The sequence below is a fragment of the Dermochelys coriacea genome, chromosome 6 (genome assembly GCF_009764565.3).
Source record: "Dermochelys coriacea isolate rDerCor1 chromosome 6, rDerCor1.pri.v4, whole genome shotgun sequence".
NCBI lineage: Eukaryota > Metazoa > Chordata > Testudines > Dermochelyidae > Dermochelys > Dermochelys coriacea.
In genome coordinates this window covers 53,536,767-53,560,495 of record NC_050073.1, presented here as the reverse complement: position 1 = coordinate 53,560,495, position 23,729 = coordinate 53,536,767, and the positions used below count along the sequence as shown (strand labels likewise).

The window sequence follows — 23,729 nt, the reverse complement described above, 5'->3', positions numbered from 1 at the left end:
GGGGCGCCCCAGCCGGGGGCTCCTACCATGCACCAGTCTTCAGCTACTAGACCTGGCAGAGCTGGGGAGGGATGGGATTTCCGCTTCCCCTGCACTGCTGCTCTCAGCGGGGAGAGGGGGCCCATCACACCCACCGCCGGAAACCTCCCTCCGGCTACCCGTACCTTCGCAGCTGCTCTGTCAGAGTTAGGCTCTGAAGGTAGCACAGAAGTGACGGTGACAATCCTGCAACACCCCTACAAGAGTTTTACAACCCCCCCCAACCTCCTTTTGGGTCGGGACATTCATGGTTACACCCCCATGAAATTTCAGATGTAAACACCTGACCCATGAAATCGACTATTTTTAAAATCCTATGACCGTGAAATTGATCCAAATGGACCATGATTTTGGTGTATCTGAGGCCATAGAACTTTCTCAGAATAATCCTAGAGCATAGCTGGTGGTGGCGCCACCTATGAAACTTTTAGCCCAACAGGGATGTGGGAGGCCCAGATTTAAATCCCCCACTTGGGCAAAATAACTTGAACCCAGGGTTCTGCTCTCCCAGGCAAATATCCTAACCACCAAGCTATATGCCATCACGCACAATTATTTCAAATTTGGTGACAATATATACCTCCAGACCAGTGGCACCACTATGAGCACCCGCATGGCCCCACAAAATGCCAACTTTTTATGGCTGACCTAGAACAACGCTTCCTCAGCTCTCGTCCACTCATGCCCCTTCTCTACCTACATTACATTGATGACATCTTCATCATCTGGACCCCTGGGAAGGAAACCCTGGAAGAATTCCACCACGATTTCAACAGCTTCCACCCCACCATCAACCTCAGCCTGGACCAATCTACACGGGAGGTCCACTTCCTAGACACCACGGTGCAAATAAGTGACAGTCATGTTAACACCACCCTATACCGACCGCTATGCCTACCTTCATACCTCCAGCTTCCACCCCAGACACACCACACAATCCATTGTCTACAGCCAAGCACTGAGGTACAACCGCATTTGCTCCAACCCCTCAGACAGAGACCAACACCTACAAGATCTTCACCAAGCATTCTCAAAACTATGATACCCACATGAGGAAATAAGGAAACAGATCAACAGAGCCAGACATGTACCCAGAATCCTCCTGCTGCAAGACAAGCCCAAGAAAGAAACCAACAGAACTCCACTGGCCATCACATACAGTCCTCAGCTAAAACCTCTCCAACGCATCATCAGTGATCTACAACCCATCCTGGACAACAATCCCTCACTTTCACAGGCCTTGGGAGGCAGGCCAGTCCTTGCCCACAGACAACCTGCCAACCTGAAGCATATTCTCACCAGCAACTACACACCGCAACATAGTAACTCTAACTCAGGAACCAATCCATGCAACAAACCTTGATGCCAACTCTACCCACATATCTACACCAGCGACACCATCACAGGACCTAACCAGATCAGCCACACCATCACCAGTTCATTCACCTGCACGTCCACCAATGTAATATACACCATCATGTGCCAGCAATACCCCTCTGCTATGTATATCAGCCAAACTGGAGAGTCCCTACATAAAAAGGATAAATGGACACAAATCAGATATTAGGAATGGCAATATATAAAAACCTATAGGAGAACACTTCAATCTCGCTGGACACACAACCGCAGATTTAAAGGTAGCCATCCTGCAGCAAAAAAACTTCAGGACCAGACTTCAAAGAGAAATTGCTGAGCTTCAATTCATTTGCAAATTTGACACCATCAGCTCAGGATTAAACAAAGACTGTGAATGGCTAGCCAATTACAAAAGCAGTTTCTCCTCCCTTGGTGTTCACACCTCAACTGCTAGAAAAGGGCCTCATCCTCCCTGATTGAACTAACTTCATTATCCCTAGCCCAATTCTTGCTTGCATATCTTTACCTGCCTCTGGAAATTTCCACTACATGCATCCGACGAAGTGGGTATTCACCCACGAAAGCTCATGCTCCAATACATCTGTTAGTCTTTAAGGTGCCACAGGACTCTTTGCTGCTTTTATAGATCCAGACTAACACGGCTACCCCTGAAGCTTGACAGCAAGCTATAGGGTATTCAGGGTGGGTCATTTTCAATTTTTCCTGTTCAATCTGTTCCACTTTCTATGAAATACTTGAATACTCATTTGGGGAGTGAGGAAGAGCGAGAAAATGATTCTATAGCCCAGGGAACTCACCCAGGAAGGAGGCAAAGAAGAGCGACACCTGGGTTCCAGTCCCTGCACCACTGAATAGCTAATTATTTATACAATGTGAAATCGCTTCAACAGAAGAAACTGAATGAGACCCATCCCAGAATATAGTATAGTCTGGGGGGGAGAGCACTCATCTGGGGAAGATGGGGTCTCTGACTTGGGTTCCAGTCCCTGCTCCAAAGCAGGTATTTGAACCTGGGTCTCCTAGGATTAGCAGAAGTGGTTTACAGAACAGTCATGATTTTGTCTCTACACGAGTTGTCCTTTGCACTGGAGTTAGTTTGCAGTAACTCCACTGACTTCAAAACTGAAGCCCAAGGATTTTAAAGCCCATATTAAGTGTAGTATTTTAACTTTGAAAAAGGCTTTAGAAGTAGAACACTAGTTCTAGACTCCCAGCAAAATTCCAGTTTTGGTAATTACCGTCTTTCCTTACCTAAAAAAGAAAAGGAGTACTTGTGGCACCTTAGAATAGTCTCTAAGGTGCCACAAGTACTACTTTTCTTTTTTGCGAATACAGACTAACACGGCTGCTACTCTGTTTCCTTACCTAGATCATCATGTTTCCTTGCTCGCTCCTGAATGCCCTGCTCCCACCTATTTGTTCCCTTCTCCTATGTGACTTTTCATGCTCTCTCAAATGCTGCACTTTCTGCTTAGAACCCTGTTTCTTTTGCTGCTCACAAAGCAGCCTCCTTCGTCCAGTCAAAAATTTCTCCTTAAAGTATCTGTGGTCACACTTCTTCTTGTGTCAAAATTTCATCAGCCAAACTAAACAACCCCTCTTGGACTGTCCTGCCCAAACCAAATTCAGTCCTGGTGTTGTAAGCAGGCACAACTCCACTGAAGTAAATGGATTAATCCCCACTAATGCCAGTGCAGACTATAACCCTCCATATACAATTTCACTTGTAAGCTCCCCAGAGCAAGGACAATTACCTTCCTCTATATTCAGACAGCACCAAACACAATGTTGGTCCTTCACCTAAGAAACGGTTGTGCTGTGTACTGCTAAGTAACTACTGAATTTCATTTGGTCTGTAGGGAGAAAGGGTTGGGCTAATCCCTAGAAAAGTCAGTTTTAGATCAGTTTTGTATGAAAAACGGAACATTCATAATTCATCTTTCTATAGTGTCCTAACAACAACATTCCAAATAGTTTTGCCTTTTGTTTAAAACTTTTACTATTTATTTTGTAAACACCCCACAAAGAGGTGCAATTAAACTGGACACCTGCACTGAGTGTCTGAAGGCAAAGCCTTCCTACTACACATAAGGCACTAAGGGTACGTCTTCACTACCCACCAGATCGAGATCAATCTATCGTGTCTCATCTAGACGAGATAAAATCGATCCCCAAATCGACGCCTGTACTCTACCTCGGCAGGAGTCGCTGCCGTGGTCGACTCACCACCATGAGGATGGCCAGGTAAGTCGAACTAAGATACTTCGACTTCAGCTACATGAATAGCATAGCTGAAGTTGCGTATCTTGGTTCAAACCTCTCCCCCCCTCCCCCAGTGTAGCCCAGGCCTAAGGCTTTGTCTACACTAGCACTTTTGTTGGCAAAACTTTTGTTGGTCAGGGTTGTGAATAAAAACAAACACCCCCTGACCAACATAAGTTTCACCACAAAAGCACCAGTTTGGACAGCGCTGTGTCATTGTGGGGGGTTTCATTATGTCAACAGGAGAGTTCTCTCCTGCTAGCACAGAGCAGCTACACAGGAGACCTTAAAGCAGCACAGCTGCAGCAGTACAGCTGTGCCGCTGTAAAGTCAGTAGTGTAGACATAGCCTTAGTTAGCCATGTAACTGAATACTTCCCCATGCATTATTTCGCAGATATCACATGGAACTCTCAGACATTTGAGATGAAGCCAAAATATCAAGCCATTTTGTAGTATACTTGAAAGGGAAACTGTTGCAACTGGATGTTCTACCTCAGCAGTGAATTTTCAGCCTATTGTGGATTTAAGTCAGTTTCATTTCATATCATATTTTCTAAATTCCATAGGAAAGTGCCATTGGATCAGCCAACCCTATTGACCGTATGTCTTTATCTGAGGGGTTTCCAAAGCTGCTGGATTTTCTGCAGAAAGTGAAAATTAATCTGTAACCATAAATAGGATTTTTTTTTTTGCACTCATCTGGGTTTAAGAAAAAGTCTATTGATGGAGATTTTGTTTTTAATTTTACAAAACAAGGTTCTGTTATAATGAGAGCTTCTGTGCCAGGTTTCAGCCCAATGGGAATTTGAATTGCAGAATTATAATTCCCCCAAGCACACGATAGGGGTATGGAAATAGAAATGCTGAATGTGACATTTCATTTATAAAATTTTACATTTTTTTGCAAGTCAGGACACTGATGAATCAATGGCACCAGAACACTAGACAGCTCTGGACATCTCAACACCAGAAAGATGTCAATAAAAATGATTATGAAAATCTTTTTTAAAAGACCAACGTATTGCCTAGCTTGGCTATGTGACAGTGTTGTAGCCATGTTGGTCCCAGGATATTAGAGACACAAGGTGGGTGAGGTAATATCTTTTATTAGATCAGTTTCAGAGTAGCAGCCTTGTTAGTCTGTATTCGCAAAAAGAAGAGGAGTACTTGTAATACCTTAAAGACTAACAAATAACTCCTTTTCTTTATTAGGCCAAAAGAAAAGGAGTACTTGTGGCACCTTAGAGACTAACAAATTTATTAGAGCATAAGCTTTCGTGAGCTACAGCTCACTTCATCGGATGCACGAAAGCTTATGCTCTAATAAATTTGTTAGTCTCTAAGGTGCCACAAGTACTCCTTTTCTTTTGGCGAATACAGACTAACACGGCTGCTACTATGAAACCTTTATTAGGCCAGTTTCTGTTGGTGAGAGAGGCACGCTTAAGGAGCCACACAGAGCTTCTGGTCTGGGAAAGGTACTCAGAGGATCACAACTAAATGCTTAGTTAGTTTAGCTTAAGTAGTTAGCAAATACTGTAAGGGATCGTTCAAGGTAGAGTGGCCCATTAACACCACTGCAGTCCTAGGACCAAAAGGGGGTTAGTGGGTTACACATTGTTGTCATAAGCTATAAATTCAGCATCTGTGTTCAGTCCATGATTTTTAGTGTTTAGCAGAGTTATAAATTTAAGCTCCAAGGTTCGTCTTTTAAATGTATTGTGCATATTTCCTTTGGGAGGATGAAGATTGATAGATCAGATATAGAGTGACTGCTTTGCTTTTTTTTCCCCACTAAATGCATCCGATGAAGTGAGCTGTAGCTCATGAAAGCTTATGCTCAAATAAATGTGTTAGTCTCTAAGGTGCCACAAGTACTCCTTTTCTTTTTGCGAATACAGACTAACACGGCTGCTACTCTGCAACCTGCTTTGTGAAAGCACAGCTGATATGATGATTTTGTCTTTTATCATTTTCCAGTGTGAGTTCATTCGAAAGCATAGTGATTGCCTGGTTTTACCCACATGGTTGCTATTGGGGCATTTAATGCACTGGATGAGGCATACTAGATGTTGTTATAGGCATGTGTAGGATCTTGAAAGGTGTGTTGGGGGAGTTGATCATCGTAGTAACGGAGATGTCTGCAGATTTTGCATCTATTGTTCTGGCAGGGTTTGGTGCCTATTACTGGGTTATATATTATTGAAATTCAAATCTATAACTCACTACCAACCCTCCCCCACCCCAAGCTGCCTTTATTTCCCCCTCCTCTGCCTTCCTTCCTCCCATCCCCAGGACTGAAGGGGTGTTAACGGGCCACTTCACTTTGAATAGTCCCTTGAAATAAACTACTTATGCTAAACAATTTGTTCCAGCTTGGATTTAGCTGCGATACTCTGGGTGCATTTCCCAAACCTGAAGAAGAGCTCTGTGTAGCTCAAAAGCATGTCTCCCTCATCAACAGAAGTTGGTCCAATAAAAGACAAGACTTTGCCCACCTTGTGTCTCTAATGAAGGAGACTCTGAGATCTAGAGGTATTTGTAAGGTGTAAATCCTTCAGGGAGAGAAGTTGTTCAGCATGTGAACTGGAGGGATGGAATGAAATGACACAACAGAAAAGTTAGTCTACACTTTTCTTAGTGACAGGTTTCAGAGTAGCAGCCGTGTTAGTCTGTATTCGCAAAAAAAAAAAAAAAAGGAGTACTTGTGGCACCTTAGAGACTAACAAATTTATTAGAGCATAAGCTTTCGTGAGCTACAGCTCACTTCATCGGATGCATTCAGTGGAAAATACAGTGGGTAGATTTATATACACACACAGAGAACATGAAACAATGGGTTTTATCATACACACTGTAAGGAGAGTGATCACTTAAGATGAGCCATCACCAGCAGCAAAGGGGGGGGAAAAGGAGGAAAACCTTTCAAGGTGACAAGCAAGGTAGGCCATTTCCAGCAGTTAACAAGAACATCTGAGGAACAGTGGGGGGCGGGGTGGGGGGAGAAATAACATGGGGGAATAGTTTTACTTTGTGTAATGACTCATTCATTCCCAGTCTCTATTCAAACCTAAGTTAATTGTATCCAGTTTGCAAATTAATTCCAATTCAGCAGTCTCTCGTTGGAGTCTGTTTTTGAAGTTTTTTTGTTGAAGGATAGCCACCCTCAGGTCTGTAATCGTTTTCTTAATGATGAGATCTGGTTTCCCCAAGGGAAACTGCAAAAGACCCATTGTTCAAACAAATAACGGAACTGGACAAGACAAAATAAATCCCTTCTGAAATCACAATAGAGATCAATCCTACTTTGGCCATCCAGGGAGCTGAGGGGATGGACTGGATGGCACCTAAAGGCTTTTCCATCTCCTATGTCCTATCAACAGCATCAGCTCAATATACCAAGTGGTTCTGTTGCCGTGAAAAACAGAAGAGGTAATAGTTTTTCTACTGAAAACGTTAAGTCAGGCCCACTTATAACATAAAAGTTAAAATTTTCTTTAAAAATCTACTAAATAATTTACAAGACCCACTCTTGGTAAGTGTCTAATGCTGAAAACGAGGGCATACACCATTTTGCCTGTCTCAGTGAAATGATTTGATAACCGACTGACACAGTACCATCATATCAAGTATATCATGGATTTATATAGTGGCATTATGATATTTTCTGTCTTATCTGCTTTTTTGACTGTGGCTGCACACTGAGTGGATGTTTTCAGAGAACTACCTACAATGATGTCAAGATCTCTTTCTTGAGTGGTAACGAGTAATTTAGACCCTATCATTTTGTAAGAATAATTTGGATTACGGTTTTTCAAAGTGCATTACTTTGTATTTATCAACATTGAATTTCATCTACCATTTTATTGCCCAGTCACCCAGTTTTGTGAGATTGCTTTGTAACTCTTCACAGTTAGCTTTGGACTTAACTGTCTTAAGTAATTTTCTATCGTCTGCCCATTTTGCCACCTTACTGTTTACGTCTTTTCAAATACGTTGAACAGCACTTGTCCCAGTACAGACCCCTGGGGAACACAACTATTTACCTCTCTCCATTCTGAAACCTCACCATTTATCCCTGCCCTTTGTTTTCAGTCTTTTAACCAGTTACTGATCCAGGAGAGGACCTTCCCTCTTATCCTATGACTGCTTACATTGCTTAAGAGCCTTTGGTGAGGTACCTCGTCAAAAACGTCCTGATAGTCCAAGTACACTATATCCACCAGATCATCCTGGTCCACATGTTTGTTGACCCCCTCAGAGAATTCTAATACATTAGTGGGGCATGATTTCCCTTTAAAAAAGTCATACTGATTCCCAACATGTCATGTTCATTTATGTCTGATAATTCTGTTTCAATCATTTTGCCTGGTACTGAAGTTAGGTTTACCAGCCTGCAATTGCCAGGATTGCCTCTGGAGCATTTTTTAAAAAATTGGCATCACATTAGCTATCCTCCAGTCATCTGGTCCAGAAGATTATTTAAAATGATAAGTTACATACCACAGTTGATAGTTCTGCAATTTTATATTTGAGTTCCTTCAAAAAAAACAAACAAACAAAAAAAAAAAACAAAAAAACTCGGATGAGTCCTGTCTGGTCCTGGTAATTTGTTTGATTTATCAAGCAAAAGCCTGATGTGTACTCTGTCTCGTTAGAAGCAGCACATTTAGTAATTTCTGTGAGAGTGTTCAGTGAGAGGGACTGGACACTGCAGGGAGACATCTTTGGGGAACTTGAGTTCACGGACTGTTAACTGTGCAGCAAGGTTAAGGCTATGTCTACATTATGGACCTTACAGCAGCATAGCTGTACCACTGCAGCTACACCGCTGTAAGGTCTCCTGTGTAGCTGCTCCATGCAAGTACCCCAAAGAGCGGGCAGTAGCCATGTTGGCAGAAGAGCATCTCCCATCAACATAGTGCTGTCCACACTAGCACTTTTGTCCATGGGCGTGTTTTTTTCACACCCCGAACAACAAAAGTTTTGCCAACAAAAGTGCTAGTGTAGACAAAGCCTTACACTGGCAGAGACTCAAGGAGTTTGCTGCGGAGACAGACAAACTCATGTACCAGCAAGCTTACACATAGTAAGAGTGAGCTTTACTGGACATCAGACTGAGACAGTGGGGTAATACAGTGTCTTACGGTTCTGAGTGTCCTGAGCAGAACATCACAACTGGTCATCTGCAAAAGGTGAACTGGATTCAGAGATGCACACACTCCATTTACCAGATGTTGTTAGGTAGGGTCCAATCCATCCTTAACCTCCTGTTCAGTTTACTATTATACTTATCACATATGATGAGGAAGGATGGTCCATGGATTAGGGTGCTAGCCTAAAACTGAGAGACCTGGGTTCAATTCCCTGCTCTGAAACACACCTCCTGTGTGACCTTGTGCAAGTCGTTTGGTCTCTCTGGACCAGATTTTCAAAGGGATTTAGGTGCCTGAAGATGCAGAAATGTGCCTAATGGGATTTGCAAAGGCACCTGAGAAGGTTAGGCATCTAAGTTCCACTGATTTCAATGGGAGTTAGGTACCTAAACTGCTTAGGCACTTCTGAAAATTCCCACTCTCTCCATCTTCAGGCACCTAAATGCCTTTGAAAATCTGCCCCATGCCTCAATACCCCATGTGTAAAATGGACATAATAGCCCATTCCTACCTCACCAGGATGTTTAAAAACATTAAACATGTTGACCTCCTCAGATGCTACGGCAATGAGAGCTGTATACAGTGGTGAAAGTAAGCTGGTATGGTCCGGTATGGCGTACCAGCAAGAGCCAGTATGCAGTGCCAGACCGGACCAGCTTTCCCGGCAGTGATTTAAAGGGCCCGGGGCTCCTGCCACTGCGGGGAGTCCCGGACCCTTTAAATCGCCTCTGGAGCTCCAGCAGCAGGGTTTGGGCAGGGGCTCCCTGCAGAGGCCGGAGCACCGGGCCCTTTAATTCACCCCTGAGCCCCGAGGCTCCCAGCTGCCTCTGCAGTGGGGTGATTTAAAGGCCCCAGGGCTTCCAGCCAGAGCCCCGGGGCCTTTAAATCGCCTCTTCAGGTTGAGGCCACACCTCTTCCAATTGAGACCACGCCCCCACTCAGGACTCCAGCGTACCAGTAAGTCCTTTAAGTTACTTTCACCCCTGGCTGTATAGGTACATCAGAAAGACAGAGACAGGTATTATTCCCTCCAAAAGCTTCCTCTTGAACTGATGTTTTCCATGTATTACCACAGCCAAAAAGTGAATGGCTATGAAAATACTAGAAGACAATCCATTGAGATATTTGACTTAAGGGGGGGGGTGTGGAAGGGCAGAAATAAAATTTGAAAATTGGATGGTTTTCACTGTTTAAAAAAAACAAACCAAACCAAACACACATTCTAAAAAGTACATTTCGTTTTAAAAACTTCCAGCTTGGCAGGCACAGAGCACTCTATGATGAGTATGATCTTTGCTCCATTTGAATAAATGAAATTAGATGTGATGAAATACTGCACACATGCAGTGCTTCATTTTCCTAATGAAATCAGCAAGTGCCATTCCAGTGAGGTGCATCCAGAGAAATGTGCACAGAAAAAGAAATTCAGCTGAACTAGTTCAATGAATAGTCATTCACTTAAAGATACAGGCCTTTAGTCGAATATCATTTTCTCAGCCATCCTAGGATCTCAGCATGAAGTCCTTTGCCCACTGAAGCAAATGGCAAAACTCTTATTGGCTTCAATGGGGCTACAGTTTCACTCTCAGGAACTCAAGGAAGCCATGTTGAGGGGAAATTAACAACACTGGGCACATGAGACTGACTTTTGAAAGATCTGATTTCTGTGCATGTAATTAATTGTGCTCCCCACACACTCCCCAAAAAATTCACATTTAACCAATACCTTGACTACTTTTACTATAGAAACTTTTGAATACACACATTAAGGCACCGATTTAGGAAAGTACTTAAACAGATGCTTAACTTTAAGCATATGAGCCGTCCTAGCAAAGTCACATACTTAAGTACCTTCCTTGACCACAGGATGCTGTTTCAGGAAGAAGGACTGCTAAGCAGAAATGGGGTCCACCTATCGAGGAAGGGGAAGAGCATATTTGGATACAGACTAGCTAACCTAGTGATGAGGGCTTTAAACTAGATTTGAAGGGGGCAGGTGACCAAAGCCCACAGGTAAATCAAGAACATGGAGACCTGGGAGAAGGTTTGGAATTTGGGGGGAGCATGGGCTGTTATAGCAGGGATAAAGGAGAGAAGACAGAATGGGGGGGGGGGAAGGAATCAAATCAGTATCTTAGATGTCTATATACTAATGCAAGAAGTATGGGGAATAAGCAGGAAGAACTCAAAATGCCAGTAAATAAAAAACTGTGACATAGAGACCTGGTGGGATAATACTAATGACTGGAATATTGGTATCGAAGGGTACAGCTTGCTCAGGAAGTACCAGCAGGGAAAAAAGGGAGGAGGTATTGCCTTATATATTAAAAATGTATATACTTGGACTGAGATTGAGATGGAAATAGGAGACAGACTTGTTGAAAGTCTCTGGGTAAGGATAAACGGGGTAAAAAAAAAAAAACAAGGGTGATGTCATGGTAAGGGTCTACAGACAGCTAGCCAGGAAGAAGAGGTGGAAGAGGCTTTTTTTAAAAACAAAATCATCCAAAGCAGCGGACTTGGTGGTAATGGGGGACTTGAACTACCCAGACATCTGTTGGGAAAACAACACAGCAGGGCACAGATTATCCAACAACTTCTTGGAATGTATTGGAGACCATTTTTTTATTTCAGAAGGTGGAGACAGCTACCAGGGGAGAGGCTGTTCTAGATTTGATTTTGACTAACAGGAAGGAACTGGTTGAGAATTTGAAAGAGAAAGGCAGCTTGGATGAAAGTGATCATGAAATGCTAGAGTTCATGATTCTAAGGAATGGTAGGAGGGAGAACAGCAAAATAAAGAATGGATTTCAAGAAGGAAGACTTTAGCAAACTCGGGGAGTTGGTAGGTAAGATCCCTTGGGAAGCAAGTCTAACGGGGAAAACAATAGAAGACAGCTGGCAGTTTTTCAAAGAGACATTATTAAGGGCTCGAGAGGAAACTACCCCACTGAGTAGGAAAGATAGGAAGTATGGCAAGAGACCATCCTGGCTTACCCAGGAGATCTTCAAATGATCTAAAAATAAACAAACAAGTCCTACAAAAAATGGAAAATAGGTCAAATTACAAAGGATGAATATAAACGAACACCACAAGTATGTAGGGACAAAATTAGAAAGGCCAAGGCACAAAACGATATCAAACTAGCAAGACACATAAAGGGTAACAAGAAAACATTCTACAAATACATTAAAAGCAAGAGGAAGACCAAGGACAGGGTAGATCCGTTACTCAATGAGGGGGAAAAACAACAACAGAAAATGTGGAAATGGCAGAGGTGCTTAATAACTTCTTTGTTTTGGTTTTCACCAAGAAAATTGGTGGTGATTGGACGTCTAACGTAATGTATGCCAGTGAAAATGAGATAGGATCAGAATAGGCTAAAAAAGGGAAAGAACAAGTTAAAAGTTACTTGGACAAAATTAAATGTCTTCAAGTCACCATGGCCTGATGAAATGCATCCTAGAATAATCCAGGAGCTGACTGAGGAGATATTTTTAGCCATTAGCGATTATCTTTGAGAAGTCATGGAAGATAGGAGAGATTTCAGAAGACTGGAAAATGGCAAATATAGTGCCCATCTATAAAAAGCAAAATAAGGACAACCCAGGGAATTACAGACTAGTCAGCTTAATTTCTGTACCCGGAAAGATAATGGAGCAAATAATTAAGCAATCAATTTGCAAACATCTAGAAGATAATAAGGTGATAAGTAACCTTATTAGCTTGGATTTGTCAACAACAAATCATGTCAAACCAACCTGATTGCTTTCTTTGACAGGGTAACAAGCCTTGTGAATAGGGAGGAAGTGGTAGATGTTGAATATCTTAAACTTTAGTAAAGCTTTTGATACTGTCTTGCATGACCTTCTCATAAACAAACTAAGGAAATGAAATCTAGTTGGATCTACTATAAGGCGAGTGCAAAACTGGTTCAAAACCCGTTCAAAGAGAGTAGTTATCAGTGGTTCCCAATCATGGTGTAAGGGCATAACGAGTGGGGTCCTGCAGGGATCAGTTCCATATCTTCATCAATGATTTAGATAATGGCATAGAGAGTACACTTATAAAGTTTGCAGAAGATACCAAACTGGGAAGGGTTGCAAGTGGTTTGGAAGATAGGATTAAAATTCAAAATGATCTGGACAATCAGGAGAAATGGTCTAAAGTTAACAGAATGAAATTCAATAAAGACAAATGCAAAGTACTCCATTTAGGAGGGAACAATCAGCCGTACACACACAAAATGGGAAATGACTGCCTAGGAAGGAGTACTGCAGAAAGGGATCTGGGGGTCATAGCAGACCACAAGCTAAATATGAGTCAACAGTGTAACGCTGTTGCAAAAAAAAGCAAACATCATTCTGGGATGTATTAACAGGAATGTTGTAAGCAAGACACCAGAAATAATTCTTCCGCTCTACTCTGCGCTCATTAGGCCTCAACTGGAGTATTGTGTCCAGTTCTGGGCGCCACATTTCAGGAAGGGAGTGGACAAACTGGAGAGAGTCTAGAGAAGAGCAACAAAAATGATTAAAAGTCTAGAAAACATGACCTATGGGGGAAGATTGAAAAAACTGGGTTTTCAGAGAAGACTGAGAGGGGACATAATAACAGTTTCCAAGTATGTAAGAGGCTGTTACAAGGAGGAGGAAGAATTTTTTTTTCTTAACCTCTGAGGATAGGATAAGAAACAAAGGGCTTAAATTGCAGCAATGGAGGTTTAGGTTGGACATTAGAAAAAATTTCCTAACTGTCAGGGTGTTTAAGCACTGGAATAAATTGCCTAGGGAGGTTGTGGAATCTCCATTATTGGAGATTTTTAAGAGCAGGTTAGACAAACACCTGTCAGAAATGGTCTAGATAATTAGTCCTGCCATGAGTGCAGGGGACTGGGCTAGATGACCTCTCGAGGTCCCTTCCAGTTCCATGATTCTATAAATTGGGGCCCAGGTAACTTACACAGTAGATAAAAATGTGGACTGATTTATTTATCACATAGCAAGCAATGGTGTTTTTGATGGCTGGATGCTTATTCCTAAAGGCAGCAAATTAAACAAAGACTTCTGCACAGAGACCTTTTGGGTAGCTTTGACCCCAAATCTGAACTCCTAATTTGGCGGGTTGCTTTTTTAAGTGGATGTATTGCACACAAGTGGTAGATTCAGAGCCTTCCAGACTGAAATTTTATTTATCTATAGAATAGGCGCATCAAAGGCAGTGGCAATACAAGGTTCTCCAACACTGCACCCCACCAATGGGCCTCAATCCAGCCTGCAAGGACCGCTTCTGGCAGTAAGGATAGTTTCATTTCAATAGCCCATTGAATCTTTGTTCTCTCTTGCTAAACTAACATCTGTGCTGGTGGGCTGTGTGAGGAAGATGTCTGTCCACTGGAAAGTAGACCCCAACCAACAATTTATTTCACACAAGCTACTAAAGACCTGTCAGGTAGTGATAACTTTTGATCACTGCTAATCTGGGTCAGATTGGACCTGTTGTTCTAGCAATGAAGATCTGGGCTGCATACAAAGAGGTCATTAGGTGCTCTTTGGTACATAATATCCTCTGAATCACAGAAATGTAGAGCTGGAAGGGACCTCCAGAGGTCATGTAATCCAGCCCACTGTAAATCTAAGACAGGCCTGATATGTGTTTGTCCAATTTCTTCTTAAAACTTCTAATGATGTGGATTCCAAAACCACTCTTGGAAGCCTAGTTCAGAGCTTAACTACCTTTCTTGTTAAAATGCTCTTCCTAATACCTAACCTAAATCTCTCTTGCTGCAGATTAAGTCCATTATGAGAATTTCATGTGGAATTGTATCAAATGCATTACTAAAAATCAAGATATCACATCTACTGCTTCCCCCCTATCCACTAGGCCAGTAACTCTGGCAAAGAAGGAAATTAGGTTCATTTGGCATGATTTGTTCTTGACAAACCCATGCTAGTTATCACTTATAACCCCATTATCTCCTAGGTGCTTACAAACTGATTGTTTAATGATTTGTTCCAGTATCTTTCCAGGTATCGAACTTATCTATAATTCCGCAGCTCCTCTTTGTTCCCCTTTTTTGAAAGGCAGATGGTATGTTTGCCCTTCTCCAGCCTTCTGGGACTTCATCCATCTTCCATGAATTCTCAAATATAATTGCTAACAGTTCCAAGATCGCTTCAGCCAGTTCCTTAAGCATCTTAGGATGAATTTCATCAGGCCCTGACAACTTGAATACAATCTCACTTATCTAAATATTCTTTAACTTGTTCTTTCCCCATTTTGGCTTTCATTCCTTTCGTCTTGTTAATGTTGCATTGAATCCATTACCAGATGGAGAAGGGCTGCTCACTCTAAAAGTGATTACTTTTCTTGAGAAACATGGACTAGTGCTGTATAAACCACTGTGCAGACAAGTAATCAATCTATTAATAGTGCTGATTTTAAAATGGCTTTAAATAAACAACATACATCTCTCTCAAAGAAATAGTTTTCTTTCTTAGGGGTTAAACTGTTCCCTTTTTGGCAGTTGCCCACATATTCATTGAGGACATGTGAGTTTCACAGAATCTCCATTTGAACAAAAGGTAAATGGCTTTTCCTTACAAGAAAACCGAATGCAGGATTCACACTGGAACTTATTGTAAAGACAGGCCATCCCACAAAATCAACAATAACAATGTTTATTAAACAGGGATATTGCATTAGCCTCTTTGCAGTTCTTGGTATATTCACGTTGCTTCAAGATTTTTTTTGAACATGTAAACACACCCTATAATTAATAAACTGGAAATAAAATAAGTTTGAAAGTTCTCTTTGTTTTGGACAGTCAGTCAATCTCTGACAAAATAAATCCTTAGCCTTCTTGATTAGGGGAACGGGAAAGTCTTATGCATCTTTCAGGGTACACCGGCAGAGCAAAGACAAATCTCATCTTTCCCACAGGTCAGTTTACAAAAACAAGCAGATAGCAAAGAAGCCTTTTTGAACTCATTTGCTTTAAACAGTATTATCTACACACACAGCCTTATCAAAGGCTATGAATGAATGTTGTTGGTTCCCAGCATGCTGGAGCTCAGTTGGAATGATGGGAAAGAAAAATCTTTAATGTTTGTAAACAAGCTTCTGTTGAAGGGCTAGGTTTCAGAGTAGCAGCCGTGTTAGTCTGTATTCGCAAAAAGAAAAGGAGTACTTGTGGCACCTTAGAGACTAACAAATTTATTTGAGCATAAGCTTTCGTGAGCTACAGCTCACAAATGCATCCGATGAAGTGAGCTGTAGCTCACGAAATCTTATGCTCTAATAAATTTGTTAGTCTCTAAGGTGCCACAAGTACTCCTTTTCTTTTTGTTGAAGGGCTAGTTAATCTCCAGGCTATAGATGGACAGAACAGTTGCTCCTTGACTGAGTACTTTTCATTTAAATGGTCTAGAAACCAGCTCTGCTAGGTAGGATTAATATAACTATTCCTGGGGGAATTCTGCGCCACTGTGTGTGCACATAAAGAACAAGCCATACATATTTTTAATATTTGTGCAGAAAAAATTTCTGCTGGAAAGTTGCTGCAGTTCTGCCTTTTTCCCCACCAGAGGGTGCTGTGGTGCTAGACCAGAGCAGCTTCCCCTGCCAGATCCAGCAGAAAATAACTTCGTCTGGAAAGTTCCTGCAATTCCACCTTTTGCCCACCAGAGGGTATTGTGGCGATAGAACAGAGCTGCAGCTATCCACCAGCTAGGGAAGAGAAAGAGCCTGCCTTCTTCACAGCACCTCTCAGGCTGGGTCAGGAGACAGGGACTATGGGGAGACAGCGTGGGGCTGCTGGGGGGGGGTCAGACGGGAGCTCATAAGGGCTAGTGGGGGAGGTCAAACTGGGGCAGGGGCTGAATGGGAGTGGAGGCACAGGACCACAAGGGGGAGGAAGGTGCAGGGCCACATGCTGAGGGGCTGGCTGAGTGGGTGCACAGAGACACATGGGGGTAGGAGGAGTCGGTGTCTGTGCGGGTGGAGGGACACATGTAGAACAGGGGGCACAAGGACACATGGGGACAGGGGCAGATGTGCCTGACTGGGGAAGGCTAAGGGTCAGCGAGGGTCTGCACAGGGGAAACTCCCTAACAATCCCTCCCCGCCACCCCCTCCAAAAAAAACTGTCCATACTATTCCCACCCATACCCAACAACCCTCCAAGTTCATCTCCAGGCTCTTTCCCAGCAATTACTTCCCTCTCCCTCAATTCCTCCATTACCTCTGACTCCCCCAAGCCTTTGCCCTGCTTCCGAGGGGTGCAGGAAATACGGTTCTGTATTGAAGTTTAAATGAATTATTACTCAGAGTTCTGTATTAATATGCCTAGTAAAGAATCTATTTGTCAAAAAAATTTGCTGAATCTTTTTTGTTGTCTGTATTTTACAGACATACTTGCTGACAGATATTTTGAAATAAATGACCAAAAATAATTGAAACTAGTGTGATTATATTGTGTTATTTTGACAAATAAAATATACAGAATTTTGCACAATTTGAAAATTTTGTGCGCAGAAGTTTTAAATTTTTGGTGCAGAATTCCCCCTGAAGTACGATACGGAAGCCAGTGTAAAAAAAATACTACACATACAATATTTTGGTAGGGTGAACCACAGAAACCACCAAGATACAGAGGTCTGTATCTACCAGATCTACCAAATAGAACAGTAAAGTAGGAATCTAGAAGAAAATATTTAAAATAGACTTAGTCTGGAGATGAAAAGTTTAAAAAAAAAAAAGTTTGAAAAGAATAGGTAAGGTGACTTGTTCAAAGAAAACCTAAATCTGTTTTTTTCCTGTTGGTCAAGAAATTAAGGTTGTCCCAATTTTTTTTTTTTTTTTACCCCATAACATACACATACCACAAATGTGATCTGGACCATGTACAGGGATTCACTTCCAGGTACAACATATGCCTGGTTCCCCGCTATGCTCCACATTAAGGAGTTTTTAGACTTGTAGCCCAGGTTCCATGAGAACAGTAGGCCGGAACAAGTACAATAAAATCAAAGCCTCAGCATGAAGGGACCTAAGGAAAGCAGTCTCTCTCTCTCCACAGGGTGGGCAAATGTGGTGAGGTCTCTCTAGGTACCTCCAGAGGGACAATGATCCCCTGTAACTCCTTACTATCCTTGGATGTAGGAACTACAACTTGTAAGATGCTGGTATAAGGCAAAAAAGGCTATTTGCAAGAACAAGTGAAGAATGGGGAAGACAGAGGAAACAGCATTGTGGGGGAGAGGTTCCTGATACAAGTGTTTACGATATATTTGGCTTGTTAACTAACCAGGAGGGGGAAGATATTGCTTTCAGAACTTTAATCTTGCATGATGTAGCTAAGGTTTGACCTGACATGTGTAATTAATACATCGGGGGAGGCCTCATTCTTTGGAAGATAGGATTAGGGAGGTAAATGAATCATGAGCCTGAAAACAGGACATTTGTGCTAAGTAAATAGGACAGTAGGCTAAAAAGACAAAATGCTTGAGTCAGTTAAGATAAGAGGGAGAACTCTCAGAGAACTATTTACTATGAACTAGACAACAAGGGACAAAGTAAGTTAGTCATGTAGAGATGAGCTAAAAAGGAAGTTGAACCATGGATGGCATGTGCTGCACAGGGAATGGTTCCTGCAAAGTAACAAAACCAATTCAAAAAAAAAAAAAAAAAAAGTGATGCAATACATAGTGAATGCAATAAATATAAAGATAGAGGGTTTCTATGTAACTTTGGAGCTGTGATGTATCCTGCATCCAACCCCACTGCAGTTTGAGTCTAATCAACTCGGCATAGCACTGCTGTATGCCAAATAAAATACTTATGTCACAAAGGCTGAAGTCAAACCGAGCTCTTAAAAAGCCAAGTGAAAAGAAGTCTCAGGAAAAATCCCAACATGTCATTGTCCCAGAAGGTGAGGCATACTGCAGAGGTATATATAGTACAGATCCATTCCACAAACTGCTGAAAGTTCTGCACTTAAAAATCCTAGGTGGGTTGACTGACAAATTGCTGAGATGTAAGATTGAAAATGATGTTGACCTATGACTCTGTCATACCTTTGTAATAACACTATAGGCATATAATATTGAAAGGTTTTAATTGCTATCAGGTCGAAATATGCTGAAGGCAAGTAGGAGAACACAAATAATTGCGTTGTTAGGTTTTGCTGGGATATAAAAGGCTGTTTTATTAATGTGAGGCCTAGTGTGATAAATTCAGTCCTCATCATAAGCCTAAGTGAACTAAACAAGGCCCAAGGGTTTAACCCAAGGTCACAAATTATGCCTTCTCATTCTGTGTAACAAACAAACGAACACAGGAGGACAGGCACATTGCAAGCTTATGGAAGTTATTTTGAAATAAGGGGACTGTTTGGGGGTAGTTGCAATATTGTAACTAGGTAGTTAGATCACATTGACATATACGAGTTATTAAGAAATTGACTGATATAAATGCTTAGGTCACCGATCAGAAGCAAAATTACAGACACCTGAAATGCCACATACGGAAAATGGGCAGGCACCTACCTTATTATGGTCATGAACCATATGCATGAGTAGCTACATAAAAGGAGGTTGTACAAAAAGTTCTAACCAAATTCTCTTTGGGATGAGCCCACATAAGATAGGCCATGAGCATTCTCACCAAAGTGCAGTAAAGTGGAGACAGGAAGAATTTAGAAAAAGTAATAGGCATATCAGGAAAATTATCCATTTCTTCTTTGTTCAAGGAAATGGTGCCTGCAGGGAAATCTTTTCATTTTCAGCCTCAGATGAATGTGTTGTTCAGCAAGCACTTCAATGGTTTTTGGTTTTCGTTTTAAAGATAACTCAGCAACTTGTCCAGATGCATTAAGCAGTTTAATTACATTTGCTTGGATTTTTGGTTGTCCCATGCTGCCATAGGATTCTTTTTAGCCTGGAGTAACAAGCATTCAGAGGCAGAAAAATCCCTTAGTGTCAGGGGAGGGGAGGGGAGGGGTGGGGTGGAAAAAAAACAAACAAATACTCCACACGCTGGCAAATAGCAAACTTTCTTTTGTAAGACTCAAAAAGAAAAGGAGTACTTGTGGCACCTTAGAGACTAACAAATTTATTAGAGCATAAGCTTTCGTGAGCTACAGCTCACTTCATCGGATGCATTTGGTGGAAAAAACAGAGGAGAGATTTATATACACACACACAGAGAACATGAAACAATGGGTGTGTATGATAAACCCATTGTTTCATGTTCTCTGTGTGTGTGTATATAAATCTCTCCTCTGTTTTTTCCACCAAATGCATCCGATGAAGTGAGCTGTAGCTCACGAAAGCTTATGCTCAAATAAATGTGTTAGTCTCTAAGGTGCCACAAGTACTCCTTTTCTTTTTGCGAATACAGACTAACACGGCTGCTACTCTGAAACCTGTCATTTTGTAAGACTGTGTATGTGATATGAAGAATTAGGCTAAAACATCAATTTCTGCATAATTTAAGAACAAGTTGCATTTAACCTCTGATTATAATATATATATATATATATATATATATATATATATATAAATGGCCCTTGTTACTGCAGAGTTGTGCTTACTGTGTATATCCGTCATATCTTCTGACTTTAGGAACCAAAATAAAATCTTTATTGCCTTTTTTCTTTTTCTTTTTTTTTTTAAACTTCCGTTAGCTGTGTTGGCTCTGCAGGACTAAGCTTGTGCATCAGGATAATCGTTAATAATGTTCCAGTCAGTGATACCGGTGCACAGCCACAAACGGCACAAGTGTTCCTGAGGGCACACACTGAGGAAAATGGGGTAGACTGGATACATAGGTTGAAGTACAAGCTCTGAATAGTTACTTACATTACAGTAGTGGCTAATCCCCCATTGTCCTAGGTCTTATATAAACACAAAAGAAAACATGTAGTCTCTTCCCCAAATAGTTTACAGTCTGATTTGGCCAACACAACCTTTATTGCCGGGAAAGATGCATGAAAAGGTGAGAACTCTGCTTGATGCCAGATTGAGTCTGCAGAGATGATAGTTAGGAAGGTTGGTTGTGCTTGTAAATAGAGCATATCTGACACAAAGTCATTAAGAGATAATGAACATGAAATCCACAATCCTGTTTTTAATCACTTTTCAGGGTACTGAGAAGATAACATTTCCAAATCAGAACTGATACGGTGCTGTTTTTACAACCCTGGCAGCTCTAATGCCCGCCTTGGCTACTGCACATGAGGCTCCCAAGCATCCAGAAAGTGAAATTGGCATGACTTTGGTTAGCCCATTGCTATTGAGAGCCCTAGGACAACAGTGTTAATTTCATTCCAACTGTTTGGAAAGGCTGGGGGCAGGGGGGAAGATGCGGACACTGGAGCTATTCCTGGAGGTGGAGGACTTTAAAAGAACCAATGAAAAGATTGTCCACACAACTCTTTGCAGGAGGTAGTAGGAAAAGCAGGGGAGTCCCTCCGCGGGGAAACAGGAACATAGGAAAGGGGTAAAGAAGCAAAGACAAACCTTATTTGACCTCCTAGCTAGTCCTGTTTTCAGTGAAGAGCCTAAAATAAATCAGTCTTCCTTTCTTCCCCACTAGACAGTAATCTTATTCAAAAGGCAACGTTATGCAAAACCAATAGAACAAATCACACCAAACTAGAGGGTTCTAGAAACTTTAATTTCTATAGCATCAAATACAAATGCCTCTGTTCTTCCCTATACCCAAGCAGTAACTGACAACTAGGGAGAAAGAAGACAATTGACACTTGCATGTTTCTTGGCCATTTGCTGCCATATCAGCTTAGAATGATCTCCTCAGAGATCATAAACTAAGCATAATCAAACCTCGTCAGTTACTCGGGTTGGTTACTGACAAAGAAAAAAAAAATCAAGCATACTACAAAAAACTGCACTAGTAATTTAGCCTCCTGAATTAGTACTGATTTAGCACAGAGTTAGAGGAGCTATAGTGGCAAGGATTGATTTTAAGAGAACTCTTAAAGAGGAGTCATAAAGATGAGAACCTGACCATTTGTTGAAGATCCCATCCTTCAAGAATAGGGTATTAATTGTGGAATCCTAGTCCCATACCATTTTGGGTTACATTTTGCCTACCTTACATTTTCCTGCAATGTCAAGTGAATGTGGAATTCTTCCTTCTTTCTTTCCTATCTTAAACTGTTAGGTAGCATTACTGTGAACTGTTTAAGAGTGACCGTGTCCCACTCAAAAGGGGCTCACACACATTCCATTGATAGATGATGTGACCCAAGTAGACTTAGTTTTCAAAAAGTCTGCTGAGTTCTCCAGATGGAAGGCATTATTTAAATGTCATGTCTAGAAGATCATTAATGGAAAGACGGTGGGAAAGAATAGATGAATTAAAGCCCAATAAAAGGGAGGCTACAATCCAGAGACATCCGATGAAGTGAGCTGTAGCTCACGAAAGCTTATGCTCAAATAAATTTGTTAGTCTCTAGGGTGCCACAAGTACTCCTTTTCTTTTTTGCGAATACAGACTAACACGGCTGCTACTCTGAATCCTGAGGCAAGATCCGAGTCTTTACCTGCATTTTGTACAGCAAGAGCAGCACAACCGGTGCTCCACAAAAGAGCGCCCTTCAAAGCTGATCAACTTTTCAACCCACTTCTCTCCTACGCACCCCAGACTGATTAGCGGCAATGATAATAAATTGATGACATACAACAGACTCCCAGCTGCCAGCGCCCTGCCCATCACTAACACCATTCCACACTTCCTAAATCAGGCAAAAACAAGCACACAGTGCCATTAACCAGAGGCACCCTCACTGCCTGCTGCTGCAGGTGGAGAGAGGCCCCTCACCGCTCCTTGCTCCCCAGATAGCCTGGGGGGAGACGGGCCTTCGCTCCCCGCATTCTGCTCTCCCTCCCTCCCTCCCTCTGCAGGTGGCCCCCGCGGAGTGTGAGCCCCCCACTCCCTGAGCCCGCTTGCTGCCCAGCCAAGGAGGCGGCGACACCCACCCCTGTCCCCAAGGCGGCGGGGCGAGCCCCCTACTCACCTTCATGCCGGCGCGCTCTTGCCCTCCCGCAGCTCGGGGCGCACGGAGCGGGACGGGACGCGACGGCTGCGGAGTCCCAGCTCCTCCTGCCCGATGTAAACACAGAGCGGGGGGCGGGACCAGGGCGCCCTGGCAACCCGGCCGGAACCGGAAACGCTATGGCCGGGCAGGTTTGCCTGGCGCCGCCATCTTGGGCGGGTGGGGGCAAGGGAAGAGGCGCTGTCATCAAACCCTGGAGCCTTGGGCAGGAGCTTCTTCCGCACACTGCCCCGGGGGCACCCCCCTTTCCGCCCCCCGGGGCACGGGCCCCGTCACTGCTGGGAGTGAATAGCTCCCCCCCCAAGTTCTTCCCCCTCCGATCTGGAGTTCCCTCTCTGTCATTGCACCCAGGACACCTCTTCTGCCCCCCCCCCTTTCCTTGCCTTATGCTTTTGGACACATCAGCTTCCCCTTCCTGCCCCTCTACAGCGTCTGGGGAGCTTGTGGTGAGGGGATGACTTGCAGTGAGAAAGAGCTTTGGAGGTAGTTGGCACTGAAGGTTTATCCACTTGCAACCTTCCCTGGCCATCCACTAGCCTTCTGCCTTCCTGCCCAGTCGCCTCCATCACTCAGCAATAAATAATAGTAAACCCATGGAGGTCTCTCCATGTAATGGTTACATGCTGTCAGGGCGAATGGGATTTTGAGATGTGCTATCCCACAGGAGTGAGGGCATGCTACACTGCATTTTACCCTTAGCAGTTGTTGCCCTTACAGAGTCCCCTTCATTTTCAAAGAATTTCACAAACTTTAAGAACAGACAAAAGGCCACACTACATCAGACCAATGGTCCATCTAGCCTGGTATCCTGT

General features: G+C 42.6%; 1 protein-coding gene across 18 annotated transcripts in view; it reads right to left on the bottom strand.

Moving 5' to 3' along the window:
- Window positions 1-23,246, bottom strand: part of LOC119857578 (transmembrane protein 263-B-like) — a 312,491-nt gene extending 289,245 nt beyond the window's left edge. For 2 of the 18 annotated variants that reach the window (XM_043515592.1, XM_043515589.1), the window contains exon 1: window positions 22,879-23,017. Coding sequence is in view for 2 of the 18 variants with exons in the window: in XM_043515597.1 (XP_043371532.1) it covers window positions 1,486-1,518 (33 nt within the window). In the remaining 16 variants the exon portion in view is untranslated. Of the gene's footprint in view, window positions 1-1,485; window positions 1,531-10,687; window positions 10,749-22,878 lie in introns of those variants that run through there. The other 16 variants (XR_006281806.1, XM_043515594.1, XM_043515598.1 and 13 more) reach the window with 16 other exon arrangements.
- Between the last annotated feature and the right edge of the window lie 483 nt (window positions 23,247-23,729).